The sequence below is a fragment of the Oryx dammah genome, unplaced genomic scaffold, assembly GCF_014754425.2.
Source record: "Oryx dammah isolate SB20612 unplaced genomic scaffold, SCBI_Odam_1.1 HiC_scaffold_24, whole genome shotgun sequence".
Lineage (NCBI taxonomy): Eukaryota > Metazoa > Chordata > Mammalia > Artiodactyla > Bovidae > Oryx > Oryx dammah.
In genome coordinates this window covers 24,235,491-24,255,339 of record NW_024070208.1, presented here as the reverse complement: position 1 = coordinate 24,255,339, position 19,849 = coordinate 24,235,491, and the positions used below count along the sequence as shown (strand labels likewise).

The window sequence follows — 19,849 nt, the reverse complement described above, 5'->3', positions numbered from 1 at the left end:
ATTGCAAAATCAGGATTTAAAGACACCCCAACAGAATGGGGAAAATGAGTCCAAATTAACAGGTTAAATGCCACAAACAAATTCCTGTGGAAGACTTGATTTGATAGTTTTCATATAAAACAGACCACTAATCTGTATTAATTAATTAAAAATTTAACATGAGTTAATGGCATAACATGCTTACCAATGACATCAACAAAAGTTCAGGAGCTCCCTACACTGACATATTTGTCTTAATATTCTCTCCACTGCCTGGTCACACATGGGTTGTAGACACCAGTTTTGGATCCCAATTAAAAAAAAAAAAAAAAAAGACTGGATTAGAGGTTTTCCATGGGTTGCTGTCCATGACAGTAAGGGCTCCAAAGTCTAGATCCCATTCAAACTGTGGGTGATGAGCCCACAGAAAGGAAGATTCTACTGGGGAAGAGAGAGTAGCTGGAGGAAGGGTGTGATGACTTGTGTTAAATATTTGAATGGCTGTCATCTCAAAGAGGAAATAGATTAACTATTTTTTCTCAAGTTGGCGAGTTACAGGAAACCAACTTTCAGTATGAAGAATCTTATAAAATCAGAGCTGTTGAGCGGTTGAATCAGAAAAGATGATGCCTTGCCAAGTAGTCAACCCATGTTTCTAGACAAGTTCAAAGAAAGGCATTTTGTAGTGAGGATCTTTGTCTTGAAGGAATGTTGAACTAATTTAAATTTGAAATAAGCGTCTGTTGTCCAGCATCCAGTGTACAAGATGTATGTTTTCATGCTTTATTGCCATGATAAACTAGTGATTAAGACATGGAGAATATATCTTGGATTTATCATGGTGCTAAACACATTGGCTTCTCTAAAAGCTAATTCAACTCTTTTTCCTCACACAAGACAAATTTTTCATTTAATTCTATAATTGAAACATTACCTGCTGGGCAGCCTTTCATTCCTTCCATCCTCATATAACCAGGGCAGCATTCATATAACACAGTCCTATACAATGGAAGAAAATTAATATTAAAATGGAGGCACTGCATAGGATACATTTTGACAAAGTTAGCAAAACATATCATTTATTGCCATGATTTATTGATAATTTAGATATCAAGTTTGGTGTTCTTTTGTTTATTTATGACATTGTTGTTTAGTTGCTAAGTTGTGTCTGACTCTTTGCAACCCCAGGAAGCAGCAGGCCAGGGTTCCCTGGCCTTCAATATCTCCCTAAGTTTGCTCAAACTCAAGTCCATTGAGTGCATGATGCCACCCAACCATCTCATACTCTGTTGCCTCCTTCTCTTCCTGCCTTCAATCTTTCCCAGTATCAGGTTTTTTCCTAGTAAGTTGGCTCTTCACATCAAGAGCTTCAGCATCAATCCTTCCAATGAATATTCAGGATTGATTTCCTTTAGGATGGACTGGTTTGATCTCCTTGCTATCCAAGAAAACTTAAGGAGTTTTCTCCAGCACCACAATTCAAAAGCATCAGTTCTTCCGCGTTCAGCCTTTTGGATGGTCCAACTCTCACATCTGTCCATGATTACTGGAAAAACCATATCTTTGGCCTTTTATGATATTAAGGTAGTTATATGAGTTTCATTTCTCATTAGCCTCATGGCATGGTGGAAAAGTTCCAGGATCGTGGAGCCAGAAGAATGAAGTTTGGTTCCCAGTTCCACTACCTAGTAGATGTGTGACCTTGAGCAAATCATTTAATACATTTCTGTCAACTGATACATAAGTTCCTAAAGATGACTTTGGAATTTTTAGCAGCTTCAAGCAGATGGCAGCAGGCATTCTTCCTGTCAATATTATTGATTTCTTTGGTTATTTAAAACTAGCTACTAGCATTTACATTTATTCCAGAGCACAGATGTCAATGTGTTTGTGAAAATGAAGTTAACAGAAATAAGCTAATGTAATTAATCAAAGAAGACATGTTATATTTCTGGTAAAAAGTCAGACTTCAAAGCAGGAATTTTTTTTAAAAGGGAAAGCAAGAAGGATTCTTGGCATATGCCTTGTACAAGCCTTGGCATCTCTAATATATTTAGAGAATTAAAGTAAGATTATATCAGATTTCCTTAACTTCCAGGAAGGGTGTAATAAAGATTTCCCTTGAATGTTTCAGAAAGCAGGTTCTTTCTTATGTAGTTAGTGTGCATTCCAAATAAGCCTCACGGTAATCAAGAATATAAAGAACAAAGGGAGAAGAATCCAGAGCTTTGGCATTCCCAACTGGGGCCTGACCTAAATTATGGCCAGGATCCTTGTAACCACTGACTTACATTGTAATTGTGTCAATGACTAGTAAGTCTAGCAGATGTCTGCAAACTAATAGGAATAATGTCCTGGTCAAGAAGTAACATTAGTTACAATTATATTAAGCCAATGTGTGAGAACAGGCAGCAGTGTCCTGTAGGGTACTAAACTTGATTACTATGGAGAGTCCAGCTAAGGCTGTATGTTTTGAATACATGATTCTTAGTAGAAATAAAGATAACCCTATGCATTTTAGATAGTATCTGTTCATACCTCCTTTTCCCACCGGTGTATATCCAATTTGCTTAAAATAATTTAAACTTAAGGATGACTAATATTATGAATTAGAGTTACTTAGTAATTTCACATTTGTTCATTCATTTTACCTTCAGAGCTTCCCTGGTGGCTCAGACGGTAAAGCATCTGCCTACAATGCGGGAGACCGGGGTTCAAGCCCTGGGTTGGGAAGATCTCCTGGAGAAGGAAATGGCAACCCACTCCAGTATTCTTGCCTGGAAAATCCCATGGATGGAGGACCCTGGTACGCTATAGTCCATGGGGTCGCAAAGAGTTGGACACGACTGAGTGACTTCACTTTCTTTCACTTTCTTTACCTTCAGAAAATGAATTAAATTCACATTTCATAGGTAAACAATGAAGACTCCAAAAGGTGATGTGATTTAGTATTTGTAACCAATATTATTAAGTTAGGAATATATTTTTAACACTACCCTAATGCTTTCACCTATTTAGGGTATCTGAAGTTTAACGATGATGTGTCTCCCATATTGTGGTTCTCAGGGTATCCTTCACTGAAGGTGGGTTCCAAATTAATAGGAAGCAGGCAGGAGCCATTTCCACTGTTTTCATGACTGAGGATGACATCTCTGACCTTTTTGATCTAGTAACTTGTTCTGCCTAGAACTCAGCTCCTCCATCTTAAAATGAAGAACTTGCCAATATATATTAATTGATTAAGCCAATAAGCTATCAAGTAATAAAAAATGTTTTCCAATTTTAAGTTAATCAGTGAAACAGATAACTAAATTGGGGAGTAATCATCTTTTTTGGTTATTGAAATAGTAGATGTAGTGGTGGGTTTCCATTATCACCTTTGGAGACTCTGAGAATCTGACAGTTTGGGATGGAATGACTGGATTAAATGAAAAGATGAAACTTGAATCTTTTCCAACTTTAATCTTTGATGAAAACTCTGGGGTAAAGTGAAGTATTTTAGATAATTTCTAAATGACTGGAGGCAAACAATCTTACCTTAAAATCCTGATTTTTCAGATCAATCTGTTCCTCTGGCCCACTTTTTAATAAAATGAGAAAACTGAGATAATGAGGCTAATTGACTTCCCCAAGATAAAAAAAAGCCAAACCAGGAGGAGAAATGACATAAGCAAACTCTCGGTGATTCCATTCAAACTCTCTGTGATTCTATACCAAGTCACATGGCCAGTGGCCATTTCCTTTTCCAGGGGATCTTCCTGACCCAGGGATTGAACCTAGGTCTCCTGGATCACAAGCAGATTCTTTACCAACTGAGCCACCAGGAAGCCCCAAGATAAAAGAGGCCTAACCAGGAGTAGAAATGACATGGCCAAACTATTACAGTGATTCTATAGCAGGTCACAGGGCCAGTGCCATAGAGTCAAGGAAAAAGTTAGTTTTATGAGTACAGGGAGAAATGCAGGAGAAATTTCTTTATTCACAGTGATCCATTTTTTTTTTTAAGCCACCAATTTTGGAGAGTATATTCAAAAGAACAGTGTGTATTTCGGTCCAAAGAAAGCCATGGGCATTGCAGTGTTGTCTTTGGAACTGGCACATTAAAGAAAAGATGAGACTTACGTTTTTTTCCCACAGATGGCACCTTGATACCAGTTCCTGCAGGTACTGAAGTATTTCTTTTTGGTGCCCAAAATCTGTTGAAGGGCACATACATTTGGACTGGAAGACAGAAGTAAAGAAAGAACATTAATGTCATAACATTCACAAATAGTTTTTCGTATCTGTAGGTCAGGTGGTTAAAAACAAAGAAAGAAAAAGAGAAAGTTAATATGTAGCTTAGATTTTCAAAGATGTGACTCTAGTCATGGGCAGATCTCATTCTTGATCCAATCCTACTGAGTCAGTAGAAAAACTAACTGTGAGAGACAGAGAGGAAATTGTACACTTCTGGGAATACAATGCCAGTATTTCAGAAGTTAATCTAATAGATTTTAACAATATGTTTCTTATTACTTTTAATAGTAGGTAATGCCCTGACCCTTTTAAACCAAACATGTACTCACGTAGGGCATGGCAGTGGCTTCAGGGCCCTGGAACAATGACAGATCAGACAGCAAAATAGACAAGTTTTACTAAGCCCCAAGATACTGTACTCTGTAATTTTCTAGGTAAGCAATCACAGAAGTAAATGAATGCTAAGATTAACTTAAATAATATGGCTGCCCAAAGGAAAATTTATTTCTTTGCCTGGAAGTAATTAGATTAAAACATTCTCTGCCAGAATTTTAAGTGTTTTTCTCCCTTAAAGAGATGCAAGTCTTATTTGCTCTGTAAGGCAAGGGAATTTGGAAGCATGATGAAAAATTCCTGAGACATAGGCAGCAGTGCCAAGATCCATTTCAAAAATTAATACTAAATGCTTGGTTAAGTTACTAAATTGTCTGATAACTTTAAGAAACTCAGTTGTAGTTTTTTCTATGAAATCAAGTTATTGCAAATTTTACAGAATGCAAAATTTAAAAGCATTCTTAAATGCTTCAAAAAACTTCAGAAAACTTGTTACATTATCTATTGTGTAATTTTCAGACATAAATGAAATTTTCCCTAACATAATGTGAGATATTTCAAAGTTATTTATGTAATGAGAGCCTCTAGCTACAGATTCTTTAATTTTGAAAACCTCATTCTGGAAATTTAGAAGGAAATAAAACACAAATAAACTGAATCATAAAGAAATGCCCTGTTAAATGTTGCTAATTAGACTAAAATCTTGCAATGTTTCACAAAAAGCAATTATACACAAATTATTTGGACAGTAATTCTTAAAGTTTAAGACATGTACATAAACCACAGATTACTAATTTGTTCCTTTTTTTTATTACAAATAAGTAGGAATAAAACCCTGAGGTATAAATAAGAAACTTTATGTAGAACTATACATACAGCAAGCTAAGGGGGTGGGGGTAGGGAAAGGTTTATAAAATCAAACCACTGACTTACCCCTGATCCCGGCCCCTGATACGGCTGTGAGCCAAGATCTTGTCATAGTGACCATTGGCATTTGCAGGGTTAACAACCAGCAGCAGGAACAGAGAAAATACTGGTAAGAAAGGAATCATCTTTAGTCTCTCCGCTGCAGTTAGTTCACGAAGAGAACTGGCAGTGGGCTTTGGAGAGCTCAGAGCTTATATACATGTCAGAGTTCTGGGAGGGAGCTCTGTATCAACCTGGGAATCTGAACTCTCTCCAAAAGGCATCAGCAACTTCAAGCTGCCAGCTAAAATCCGCTTTTGTCTGTTGTGTTAACTGAGCAAACTGAGCCTCCTTTTTCTTCTCACTCTCCAAAAGATATTTATTTTTGTATGATTTATTTTTCTCTTTATTTTACTTCCTGACTCATTTCAGGTTCATATTTCTGTCTTATTCGTTTGTAATTTAGAGGGTTTTTATGGGAAATGATTTCATTTAGACGTTAAGGATCATTCTGTAATCCATCCCTTTCAGAGTCCCTGTCCCCGTGCTCAATGAGAGCATGATTGGATCTTATCACATCTTGTCATATTCAGTTCACAGCCGAACTGAAAGGTTATTATTTTTCACCAGTAAGCAAAGGTAGATGTAAGTCTGATAATCACAAGGCAGTAACAACTGCTGATTAAAAACAAATGTTGTCTAGATACAAAACTTTCCCAGAGTACGAGATTAGAATTTTAACTTGATGGGGAAACATGTAGGAGGGATCATATTTTCACTAAACTGGGGGGATACCTCCCATTTCACTTCGCCTTTGAGATGTCAAGGCATGGATGGAGTTAACACACATCCAGCTCTGGCACGTTGCCCTAACTTTTGAAATGAAGCAGCAAAGGAAAACCATGTGTGCTTTGTTGTTTTTTCCTTACACCCAGGGCATGATGTTGACCATCTCTGGAGAGCACATCTATTGGTAACCACAGGGCAAAAGCATGCCCTTTTGGAAAAACCACTATTACCAATCTAACTCAAAGGGAATAATGCAGTATGCGTTAAGAAACAAGGGTATTGCCGGAATTCTGCTGCTTCTCTTTTACAAAGAGTAACTCAAGTCTCAATGTTACGCAGTGCATTTCCTAGCCAAGAGAATATCCACTCTCACCACCCCATATATGATACGGCAAATGTTCAGAATGCTTTGGATGAAAGAAATCTGAACATCAGAAGTCAACAATTACCTGCAGTAACTGCAGTCTCCCTGGATAAACAAGTCACACATTATCCTAAAGTAAAAGTATAATTCAAATACATTCTTGTTGCAAAGTATTCCCGCTATAATGGTCCATCAGAGTTGATTCCCCACTGGCAATTTAGAGAAATCTGAAACTGAATCTGTGTTGCCCAATTGGATGGACTTTTAAGGGGGACTGGAATGGGCCAGAGAGGATTCCAAGGACCAGGAGAGTTATATTAAGCTTGCTATAGGATTTTGTCTTGGGGCACTGAAATAATTTTGCAATGTGCTGCTAGTTTATTAAGAAAGCATACAATAAAATAATAAATTCTAAAATATGTTTAGAGGCTTCTTTTCAATTTGAAAACCTTGATATTAAGGTATAGAAAATGCAAGAGCAATTCAGAAGGAGAACTGGAGAGAAGATGGTAAGAAGTAAATTACATGCTTTCCCTGGTCCCTCATGGGAAGGAGAATTAATCTATCACTTATGTTCCTCTGAATGGAATTATTTTAATTTTAATGTCACTGGTTTGCTTTATACAGTAGGTTTAAATAGTAGGTGATCAGTAATTGTTTATTGAATAGGATGGAAAAGCTTTTATGAAAACAAGTTCTAATATCAATATATTAGCTATTAGATTATTAATAACATAGTTATATAAAAGTCTTCAATTCTAGACTGGTGAGGCATTATAATGTAGATTGAATATCTTAAGATATAATGGTGGAATTTTGGAATTATAGAGAAACAGATCAAACTCAAAACACAGAAACCTCTCCAACATCATCACTGTAAATACTAATAGTCATCACTCTTTACTGAGATGCTCTCCGCGATTAATGCAACCCTTTTCGTTTTAGACAGCTGTAACTGTTAATAAGCACTTTTGTGACGAAGCTGAAATCTACTCATATCCAGTGGGGTTGGACTGGAGAAGAAGGACAGAGGGGTTCAGTGGAAGATGTAAACTTGGTTAATATGTATCAAGAGTAAAAGAGTTCTTTAAATCTGGTTCAGAATGATAACACATAGACTTATGAAGATACATGTGAAAGAAAAATTAATAATATTCTGTTGTTACCTACTTTCTTAATAGTGCCTATAAATGGAAAATATATTGATTATTTTCAAGAACAATTTTGAAGTATTTGTTCCTGTGACCACAATTTTATCCGTGGGAATCAATGGCTTCCATTCATCCTTATTCCTTCAGTGGCACAAATGGACAAATAATTGCATGAAAAAAGTCGTGAAAATGGAAAGGCATTCGTATTTCAAAAGGCGACTATTCTCTTCTGAAAGGAGTTAGAGATTTACTTTTTGTAAGAAGCATGATATATGTTCATATTTTAAAAAGAGGTTTCTTAAATCTTTCTTTTCCAAGTTTTGAATAATTGAGTCTTAAATGTAGCCATCCTGAGCATTATATTTGGAACTTGTAAAAGTCCCATGGACGTCAACACATACTAGCCCTCAACAAATATTTACATTCAGGATGAGTAATGCCATCAAAGAGGATCTTGAAAATGAGGACCAGATTGTACATCTAAATTACATGTAAATTTAGAGGTTGGAGAACATTCCAAGAGAAGGAACATTTAGGGTAAAAAAAAAAGCACTGCAATTTAAAATGCTGATCTTATCCCATAAGTGTGATATTATAAGACATTATATAGTGGGAGGAAGTCCAAGCAACTACTTTAGCCAGCATCCTGGCTTTAAGGAAGCTAATAATGGAACTATGGTCCATCAACAACTTGGTGTAGGGTGAGGGAAGGAAATAGTTTCAGAGAATGGGAAGAAAACACTGTCCAAGCTGTAGGGAAAAGATTTTAAAATCTTGAGAGCAGCACAGTTCTCTCCTTTCAGAGAAGTCACTAAGGGTTAATCTCTTGCTTTCTCTCCACACAGGACCCTTATTCTTCTGCTTCATGAAAAGATCCTGCCCCTGTGTTGGCTACATAATTTTATTAGCCGTCTGGAGGAAGATTGAAACCTTGGCAATTGTCTGACTTTCAGGGTTGCAGAGTTTGACCTGGAAATGTAAGTCATTACTGAAAAAGAAATGATTTACAACCAAAGAAAAATAATGTGTCTGAAGGAGATGTTTGTTTCTATCAGAATGCTAATTTACTGGCAGTTTGCAAATTATCAGGTGGGTCATTGTAGAGGCCTTGTAACCTCTGGAGACTGTGATGTGATTAAAGTATTGTGCTTATTATCACCAGCATGTAAAAAGTGTTACTCGCTTAGTCGTGTTCTACTCTTGGCGACCCATGGACTGTGGCCCGCCAGACTTCTCTGTCTATGGAATTCTCCTGGCGAGAGTACTGGAGTAGATTGCTATTCCCTTCTCCAGGGAATTTTTCCAACCCAGGGATGGAACCTGGGTCTCTCACTGCAGGTCGATTCTTTACTGTCTGAGACACTAAGGAAGCCCTATCACCAGCCTGTAACCAACATTAAACTTATTCTGCACGCTGTAGGATTGGGCATGGCTTATGGATTCAACAAACCTAGATACTCAAGCCAAGAGCAGATTTTTAAAAAACAGAATGTCCTTGGTATTGCGTGATCTGGAGTGATCCAATAATTGAATCGAATTATCCAATAATTTTAAATCTCGTCTTGTTTTCTTTTCTTTTTTTTGTGTGTGTGGAATCTTGATGTTTCTTGAGTACTACTTTTCTTTCCTATTGGCTCATTTGTAAAATACCAGTAATAGAACTTACTTGTGAAACACCTTAAGGCTTTGAAGCACCTTAGCTTAAAAGGACTTTCTTGGGGACCTAATTCTCAGTGTCCAAGCACCTTCACCAGTGACGGGTACAGCATTCCTTGGTACCTGGATCTGCAGCCTTGTAAACTGAAGTTCTGACAAAGACCCCAGAGATGTTACTTCCCTCAAATGAGAGAAAACATTTTCTTAAAGTGATTAGATTATGCTGAACTCAGTAGAAGGAATTCAAATTAAGCCCCAAATTAAATTTTGCATTTTTTTCCTCATTAAAAAACTCACATGGCCAAAATAAAATTGAACATTAATGGCCAACTTAAAAGAGGTCAGAAGGGCAGTATTATAGATTCAGATATTTGTGCCTAACACCTTGTAAAGCCTATAAGAAAGGTCACCTCCCCAGCCATCCACCCAGTGGATTTCTTCCAGTGGATTTCTTCCTCTATAGATCTTTGCCCATAGATCTTCAGGCATGCCCTGGCCAAACATATTTAAGATAATGAAATCATATTCCAAGAAAGATATGACTTAACCGGATCCCAAAGAAAGCATTAAATGACATCTCGTTTAATGTTAATTCATTTAGAAATCAGTTGGCTTTCTATGGTAAATGTGGACAGTGTGCTATCTTTTTATAAAAATGCACTTAGACCTTCATTTTCTTTAAAATTCGGTCAGTGACAGATTTCGCTCCTATACTAAGTAACCATTGTTTCACTATTTGTCCTTATTTAAGCTCCAAACTTTTGGAAATTTTAAAATGGAAGTGTATTAGCAACACTTATTACCAGTATTTACTTGTATTTCTCTGGAGACATCTAGTGGAGAAAGTGCAGTATATGTTTCCAGAAGCACAGATACATTTTGATTAAAATAATAATTAATATGAACTGCACATAAAAAAATCTTAAACATTTTATGTGCATTTCAGAATGCCAGGCAACTAAAGATTAGCAATGATCTCTTACATAAAATATTTTCAAGCTGATTTAGATTGACTGCAATAAATGATGTCAAATCCAGATAAAAAGTGAAAAATCTGATCTTGTGTTTGTATGTATATGTCTGAAGAATGAATCACTTCATTGTTTTTTTAATCTGAGTTTTTGTTGTTGTGCTACAGTGACATAGACTAGTGACAAGGATAAGAAATTGTGATGGACTTTTCTATGTCAGGTAATTGATTGGAAATGATCAATTCTGCAGTTTATTTTCAACTATTGGTTCCTCCTCATGTTTCTTGCCTGCTTGATGCTGTTGACAGGTGCCTTTGATCTTTTCTCTCACTGAGATTGGAACTAAGTCCTCATTTCAGAGATAGTTAAGACTCTAGTCATCATCTGTCTCCCACTTACAGATAACTTCTAATATCCTATCAGACCAGATTGTAAGATGAAGGGATGGATAACTGCTGCTATTGAAAGAACTCTGTAGACATCCATCACTTAAAGTGCTAGAATTTCAATGTCCCATCTGGCATATGTGTTCTCCTAAAAGAATGGTCTGAATTACGCTAATACCATCATTCACGATAATCTGTTTATCACCTCCTTTTGTCCCTCTGAAACAGAAACATTCTCAGGCCTCATATTTAGCCCTCTGTCTGCTGATATCTCCTCCATTTATTTGTCCATGTTGACATTGTCCTCAAATCCTCAACTTCTGTGTCCAGTGTTTGTAATACATTGCCTATATTCTCTCCCTCTCTCCATACCTGAGAAGTTTCTCGTACTTCTTCCAGGAAAACAACCAAAGCTGAGTTACTTCTCACGTCCCTTTCTCTCTTTCTGTCTTTTTTAAAAGTCTTTGTTTATTTGTTTGGCTGTGTCACGTCTTAGTTGCAGCAAGTGGGGTCTTCGCTGGGTCATGCAGGACCTTTCACCGTGGCACTTGGACCCTCCAGTTGTGGCACGCGGGCTTTCCAGTCATGCTGCATGGGCTCAGTTGCTCTGAGCCATATGGAATCTTAGTTACGCAACAGGGACTGGACCTGAGCCCCCTGCACTGCAAGCAGAATTCTTAACCATTGGATCATGAAGGAAGTCCCTACTTCTCATTTTTCAACTAACATCTGTCTGCTAGCCTCAAAGATTGAGGCTGCTTTAAAATAAACTGATTTTCTCCACTTCTCCAGATATCAATCTTATATAATAACTTTCTGATTGCAGAGACTGAGCGTTTTTACTATTGGAGATTCTTCTTTCTCTCCCCCTGTGTCATGAGATTCCCCAAATTCCTTGTTCAAATTTCCTCAAAAATGTCACTTCTCTAAATGCATGCATTGCAGAAGGTTTTTACTTGCTACAATTTTCTTAGGCGCAAACTAATCTTGAGGTACTGTGTTAGCACTGTGGGGGAACAGAAATGGAAAGACCTCCTATTCTCCTTGTTTAACAAATGCCATTTTTATTCTTGTTCCCAGAGATACCTGTAGTTGTGGAAAAAATGGAATTAGACAAGTCTTAGGACCTAAGATTATAGCTACATGTACAACTTACACAAGGGTTTGGACATAATAGTCTCCCAGGATATAACGAACAGCAAAAAATGACCTTATTAGAAAGAGTTCTAGAAAGAAAAGTCATTCAAGTGGATATAGAGACTAATTCTATGGTTCTTATTCAGATTTAAAAAATAAGGCTTATAATAGTTGATGGCAGCTTTTACCTTAAATGAGAAAATAATTTTTTATTAAGTCTGCTTTTCATTTTCATAGACACACTCATAATTGCACATTTTTTACCTGTAGCAAGTCATTTTCAGTTTAAGTAAGTGTGAGTGCTCGGTAGTGTCCAGAACTCATGGACTAGAGCCCACCAGGCTCCTAGTCCATGGACTTTTTCAGGCAAAGTCTTAAATATGCGTGTGTGTGTGTGTGTGCGTGCACGCACAGTTGCTCAGTTGTGTCCTACTCTTTGTGGCCCCATGGATTGTAGCCCGCCAGGCTCCTCTGTCCATGGGATTCTCCAGGCAAGAATACAGGAGTGGGTTGCCATTCTTTCTCCAAGGGATCTTAAAAATAACAATAGTAGCTATTTATTATAATGAATATATTGATGTACATCAGCAGTGTTTGGAATTCACACACAAAGTAAAATGTGGGAGAGAAACCTTACTTTGGGTGGGAGTTGATAGTGCTGGTACAGTAAGAAACTTTAATAGCCAAGCAGTAAAAACAAATAGAGGCTGTAAATTAATATTTCTTCAGTCAGAGTAGTTCAGTCAGTTCAGTTCTGTTGCTCAGTCATGTCCGACTCCTTTCGACCCTATGGACTGCAATATGCCAAACCTTCCTGTCCATCATCAACTCCCAGAGTTTACTCAAACTCATGTCCCTTGAGTTGGTGATGCCATCCAATCATCTCATCCTCTGTCATCTCCTTCTCCTCCTGCCTTCAATCTTTCCCAGCATCAGGGTCTTTTCAGATGAGTCAGTTCTTTGCATCAGAAGTCCCAAAGTTTTGGAGTTTCACCTTCAACGTCAGTCCTTCCAATGAATATTCAGGACTAATTTCCTTTAGGATGGACTGGTTGGATCTCCTTGCAGTCCAAGGGACTCTCAAGAGTCTTCTCCAACACCACAGTTCAAAAGCATCGATTCTTTGGCACTCAGCTTTCTTTATCGTTCAACTCTCACATCTATACAGTATTTGGGGAATTTCAATTTTAAGACAGATTATGTTTTCAATTGTATTTAAACACCTATCAGCACATATTTTTACCATGCAGCAGTGACTTTTTCGCCAGCTTTTTTTTACACCTTTTCTCCCCTTAATCTTACAAGCTTTATACCCAAAGGTTAATGGGTATAATGAAAGAACAAATCATTTGCCCAAATTGACCCACATTTTGGACATTTCTGCTTTGGCAAAACCCCGATTGAAGGGAGGGAGCTCAGTTAATTTCTCTGGGAGTTCCAGTTGTCTAGCTCTGCCTAACACACCATTCTGAGCTTAGAGGCATAAAATAGCAGTGGATTTCTCTGGGTCTGGGAATTCTCACAGTGCACAGTGAAGATCCATCCTGCTGCACTGTCGGCAGCTTCAGCTGGGGAGGCCAGAATGGCTGGTCAGTGGCTGCCAGCCGCCACCCGAGACACCTTGTACTGAAGGAGGCTCTATTGCCAAGATGGTGTCTTCACTTGGAGGTCAAGCACATTGGCAAGGTGGGCTGGAAGGCTGAGCTCAGCTGGCACTGTCAGCTGGAGCATCTCCCCATGGCCTCTCCAGTTTGTGGTGGCCTCAGAGTAGTTAGACTTTGTACATGATAGCTCCATGATCCAACTAACATGCATGTTTTTTAATGAGCTGACTCTGAGCACACACGACGTTCAGTCACAGTAATAATGACTGAAAGTGTCACAAGTCAGTCCAAACATCAGAAGAGGGCTCATAGACAACACCCCTCAATGACAAGAGGATAAAAATACTTGTGGCAATGGGAGAATAGCATTAGGCCCTGGGACTTCTGGTAGACCTAGAAATGCCTACAGAGTCCTCTAAACAGTGGTGAAATCAGATAATGTATGTGGAAGAACTATATACCTAATAGCTTTATTTCCTATTTTATTTTTTGAAAATCATCAGAAAATCATCATGCTGATCATGCTTTAACTTTCCATACTCCTGGATTACAGTTCTCTTTAGAATTTTGAAGCTTGGACTAAATAGTGTGTAAAACACCTATCCACCCAGGAAGGAAATGGCTTTGAACTTTTGAAAGGACGTGGGTTTTAATGACGGAAGAAAATTTAGAAAGTATTTTTGAAATTAGGATATGGAATTCTAAACTGGGTAACTTTAGTGTTTGTGTATCATATTGCAGATTTAACTGCCTGACCCCTTGTGGTTGCAACCACTTTTTGCAACTGTAAAGGAGATAAATTTCCTTCAGAGTTTGTTCATCCTTGACTAATTCTTTTGAGATTTTATTGACAAAATAACAAATCCAGGAGGTAGCAAATGAAAATATTTTGGCTATAATAACTAAAGTCCTAAAAACTGACTTTTAGTTTAACAATATATTCAGTGCTGACCCTTTAAAAATGTGAGGGTTTTATAATTATATAGGGAAAAAATGTTGTGGCCATTCCCCAGCTAACTTGGGTTCTAAAGTACTGTTATATGAAATGTCTAGATTAGTGCTTGTTGACCCTAACTGTACATTAGAATGACCTGAAGAGCTTTTTAAAAGTGCAGATAGCCAGACCACCACCCTAGAAAATAAATAAATGAGTAAATACTTTCCCAAGAAATAATAAACAGCCAGGATTGGCAGCCACTGGTTCAGATGTTCTGACACAAAGTGTACTAGTTGGATTTTGTTGTTGTTCCTTTTAAGTTAATCAAAGAAATGTTTTCAGCTTCTAATTAACTTAGCACATACAAATCACTTGAAGAGATGAAATATTTAGAACTCAACATTTTTTTAGATGAGTTCAAAATAAAGCAATCAGATGATTTTTAGGATTGCATTTGATTCAGATAATATCACCACACACACAGTTAAAATGGGGGAAGGTGAGACGGATCATGTCTGGGGTTTGACTATGGACTGGAAGTGATCCAAACCATCAAATTTAAGGCAGAGAAGAGAATCTGAAAGGCTGAGTAGGAAAATTCTTGCTGGATATGTTCTCAGATGAGCAGAGATGCTCTTTCCTTCTCTTCCAAATTCTTCATCCTGCTAAAGTAATCCACTGTCTGATACAGCCTGAAACTTTACATATATGAAAGTCTTTTTTTTTTTTTTTAACAAATTTATCTGTTAAGATACAGCTCTGAGAAACAGGAGTAAAACTTAGATTGATCATCTTTTAAAGGTAAAAATTTTCCAAAACTGAACCAGGAAGAAATAGATAATCTTAACAGACCCATCACAAGCACGGAAATTGAAACTGTAATCAGAAATCTTCCAGCAAACAAAAGCCCAGGTCCAGATGGCTTCACAGCTGAATTCTACCAAAAATTTAGAGAAGAGTTAACACCTATCCTACTCAAACTCTTCCAGAAAATTGCAGAGGAAGGGAAACTTCCAAACTCATTCTATGAGGCCACCATCACCCTAATACCAAAACCTGACAAAGATACTACAAAAAAAGAAAACTACAGGCCAATATCACTGATGAACATAGATGCAAAAATCCTCAACAAAATTCTAGCAATCAGAATCCAACAACACATTAAAAAGATCGTACACCATGACCAAGTGGGCTTTATCCCAGGTATGCAAGTATTCTTCAATATCCGCAAATCAATCAATGTAATTCACCACATTAACAAATTGAAAAATAAAAACCATATGATTATCTCAATAGATGCAGAGAAGGCCTTCGACAAAATTCAACATCCATTTATGATAAAAACTCTCCAGAAAGCAGGAATAGAAGGAACATACCTCAACATAATAAAAGCTATATATGACAAACCCACAGCAAACATTATCCTCAATGGTGAAAAATTGAAAGCATTTCCCCTAAAGTCAGGAACAAGACAAGGGTGCCCACTTTCACCACTACTATTCAACATAGTTCTGGAAGTTTTAGCCACAGCAATCAGAGCAGAAAAAGAAATAAAAGGAATCCAAATTGGAAAAGAAGAAGTAAAACTCTCACTGTTTGCAGATGACATGATCCTCTACATAGAAAACCCAAAAGACTCTACCAGAAAATTACTAGAGCTAATTAATGAATATAGTAAAGTTGCAGGATATAAAATCAACACACAGAAATCCCTTGCATTCCTATACACTAATAATGAGAAAGTAGAAAAAGAAATTAAGGAAACAATTCCATTCACCATTGCAACAAAAAGAATAAAATGCCTAGGAATATATCTACCTAAAGAAACTAAAGACCTATATACAAGAAAACTATAAAACACTGATGAAAGAAATCAAAGAGGACACTAATAGATGGAGAAATATACCATGCTCATGGATCGGAAGAATCAATATAGTGAAAATGAGTATACTACCCAAAGCAATTTACAAATTCAATGCAATCCCTATCAAGATACTGGCGATATTTTTCACAGAACTAGAACAAATAATTTCAAGATTTGTATGGAAATACAAAAAACCACGAATAGCCAAAGCAATCTTGAGAAAGAAGAATGGAACTGGAGGAATCAACTTGCCTGACTTCAGGCTCTACTACAAAGCCACAGTCATCAAGACAGTATGGTATTGGCACAAAGACAGAAATACAGATCAATGGAACAAAATAGAAAGCCCAGAGATAAATTCACACACATATGGACACCTTATCTTTGACAAAGGAGGCAAGAATATACAATGGAGTAAAGACAATCTCTTTAACAAGTGGTGCTGGGAAAACTGGTCAACCACCTGTAAAAGAATGAAACTAGATCACTTTCTAACACCGCACACAAAGATAAACTCAAAATGGATTAAAGATCTAATAAGACCATAAGACCAGAAACTATAAAACTCCTAGAGGAGAACATAGGCAAAACACTCTCCGACATAAATCACAGCAGGATCCTCTATGATCCACCTCCAGAATTCTGGAAATAAAAGCAAACATAAACAAATAGGACCTAATTAAAATTAAAAGCTTCTGCACAACAAAGGAAAATATAAGCAAAGTGAAAAGACAGCCTTCCGAACGGGAGAAAATAATAGCAAATGAAGCAACTGACAAACAACTAATCACAAAAATATACAAGCAACTCCTGCAGCTCAATTCCAGAAAAATAAACGACCCAATCAAAAAATGGGCCAAAGAACTAAATAGACATTTCTCCAAAGAAGACATACAGATGGCTAATAAACACATGAAAAGATGCTCAACATCACTCATTATTAGAGAAATGCAAATCAAAACCACAATGAGGTACCACTTCACACCAGTCAGAATGTCTGCGATCCAAAAATCTGCAAGCAATAAATGCTGGAGAGGGTGTGGAGAGAAGGGAACCCTCCTACACTGTTGGTGGGAATGCAAACTAGTACAGCCACTATGGAGAACAGTGTGGAGATTCCTTAAAAAATTGCAAATACAACTGCCTTATGACCCAGCAATCCCACTGCTGGGCATACACACGGAGGAAACCAGAATTGAAAGAGACACATGTACCCCAATGTTCATCGCAGCACTATAATAGCCAGGACATGGAAACAACCTAGATGTCCATCAGCAGATGAATGGATAAGAAAGCTGTGGTACATATACACAATGGAGTATTACTCAGCCGTTAAAAAGAATACATTCGAATCAGTTCTGATGAGATGGATGAAACTGGAGCTGATTATACAGAGTGAAGTAAGCCAGAAAGAAAAACACCAATACAGTATACTAACACATATATATGGAATTTAGAAAGATGGCAATGATGACCCTGTATGCAGGACAGCAAAAAAGACACAGATGTGTATAGCGGACTTTTGGACTCAGTGGGAGAGGGAGAGGGTGAGATGATTTGGGAGAATGACATTGAAACATGTATAATATCATGTAAGAATCGAATTGCCAGTCTATGTCCGATGCAGGATATGGCACGCTTGGGGCTGGTACGCGGGAATGACCCAGAGAGATGTTGTGGGGAGGGGGGTGGGAGGGGGGTTCATGTTTGGGAACGCATGTACACCCGTGGTGGATTCATGTCAATGTATGCCAAAACCAATACAGAATTGTAAAGTAAAAAAATAAATTATAAAAAATAAATAAATTAATTTTTAAAAAAAGGTAAAAATGAGTTTATTTCTGCTGATTTCAGATCCTGGTAAGAAAAATTAAGGAAAACTGTAAAGAAACTTATGACTGGCACCATGTTGACCCCTTAGTAAAGATTTCTTATTTTTTGTCTTTTATTCCTTTCCATAGCTTTTGCATTGGATCTTTCTTCTTTCATGGAAATTTATACATTACTGTTAAAATTTAAAAGGAGATTTAAATATTAATGAAAGTAAAAAGAGTAAAGAAATTAAAAACTTAAAGATGAGACAAAGAGAGAGACACTGCTGTATATATACTTTAAAGAGGCTACTACTTGGGAGTCAGATGGCCAGGGTGGAACCCTTTGTTATCTCGTCTTCAGCAATGAGATCACTGGAAAATTGCTTAGCATCTCTGTGCCTCAGTGTCCTTAGCCAACTAATCAGCTAATAATATCTGTCCTTTCCCCTCTCAGAGATGTTTTAGGAGTTATTTTTAAAGTAAGAGAGAGTTTTAAAGTAAATGTCCAAATAGAGTAAATTCTGTGCCTTTTCGAGGTTGATGGAAGTGAATAATACTGAAAAATGCCAATTCTGTTTTTATGTCTAGTGAGACCTGCAAGAGACAGTAAGAGACAATTTTTTTTTTTCAGCCTTGACAGGCATGGTGATTGAGCTCAAGGAACTATTCTGCTGTAGCAACAAAAATATCAATGAAAATGCCCAGAGTTATTTTTGTTTGAAGTGGGATTGTGTGTATTGGTATGATTTTTACATTGTACAGCTGGTGAGGAGGATTTAGAGTCAGAAGAATAAGACACTTCTTGGGGGGAGGAAAATATATAGAAGCACCTATTCAGCCTACTCAGATAATCAACTCAGGGGACATACAGAAAGAGCCCAGGTATGGAGGAGAAAGTACAGGTCAAATGCGCAAAAGACAAAGTACTAGATGAGTAAGTTCACTATTAGGGTTGTATGATCCTGGCATGATGACAGTGAGATGCTTAACTGACACGTTTTCAAAATGCAAAGTGTCCACATTAAAAAGAAGTGAAGTGAAGTCGCTCAGTCGTGTCCGACTTTTTGCGACCCCATGGAGTGTAGCCTGATTGGCTCCTCCAACCATGGGGTTTTCCAGGCAAGAATACTGGAGTGGGTAGTCATTTCCTCCTCCAGGGGATCTTCCCGACCCAGGGATCGAACCCGGGTCTCCCGCATTCCAGGCAGACGCTTTAACCTCTGAGCCAATATATTTATATTTATATTTATATTTATATTTATATTTATATTTATATTTATACACATTTAAGAGGGCTTCCCTGGTGGCTCAGTGGTAAAGAATCTGCCTGTCAATGCAGGAGACGTGGGTTTGATCTCTGAGTCAGGAAGATCCTCTGGAGAAGGAAAAGGCAACTGACTCCAGTATTCTTGACTGGGAAATCCCATGGACGCAGGCGCCATGGAGTCACAAAGAGTCAGACACGACTAACCGACTAACACTTTCCAGTATTCTTGCCTGGGAAATCCCCATGGGCAGAGGATTCTGACGAGCTACAGTCCATGGGGTTGCAAAGAGTCAGACGCAACTCAGCAACTGAACAAGAACCACAATATATACACATAGAAATACTGTTCAATAATGCATCGGAAAGATATGCAATAATTTACATATTTGCTTATTAATAAGTGTAAGTTGAGTTTTAAGGAATCCTTTTTAGTATTTTGTCTAAAAAGATCCCAG

At 37.5% G+C, this 19,849-nt stretch overlaps 1 protein-coding gene across 8 annotated transcripts in view; it reads right to left on the bottom strand.

Annotated features, from left to right (window-relative positions):
- Window positions 1–5,671, bottom strand: part of POSTN (periostin) — a 35,024-nt gene extending 29,353 nt beyond the window's left edge. For 6 of the 8 annotated variants that reach the window (XM_040267032.1, XM_040267033.1, XM_040267036.1 and 3 more), the window contains exons 1-3: window positions 5,482–5,653; window positions 4,102–4,200; window positions 914–978 (exon numbers count right to left, since the gene is read on the bottom strand). In XM_040267032.1, the coding sequence (XP_040122966.1) occupies window positions 914–978; window positions 4,102–4,200; window positions 5,482–5,600 (283 nt within the window). In that variant the 5' untranslated portion in view covers window positions 5,601–5,653. Of the gene's footprint in view, window positions 1–913; window positions 979–4,101; window positions 4,201–5,481 lie in introns of all 8 variants that reach the window. The other 2 variants (XM_040267030.1, XM_040267034.1) reach the window with 2 other exon arrangements.
- Window positions 5,672–19,849: the final 14,178 nt, after the last annotated feature.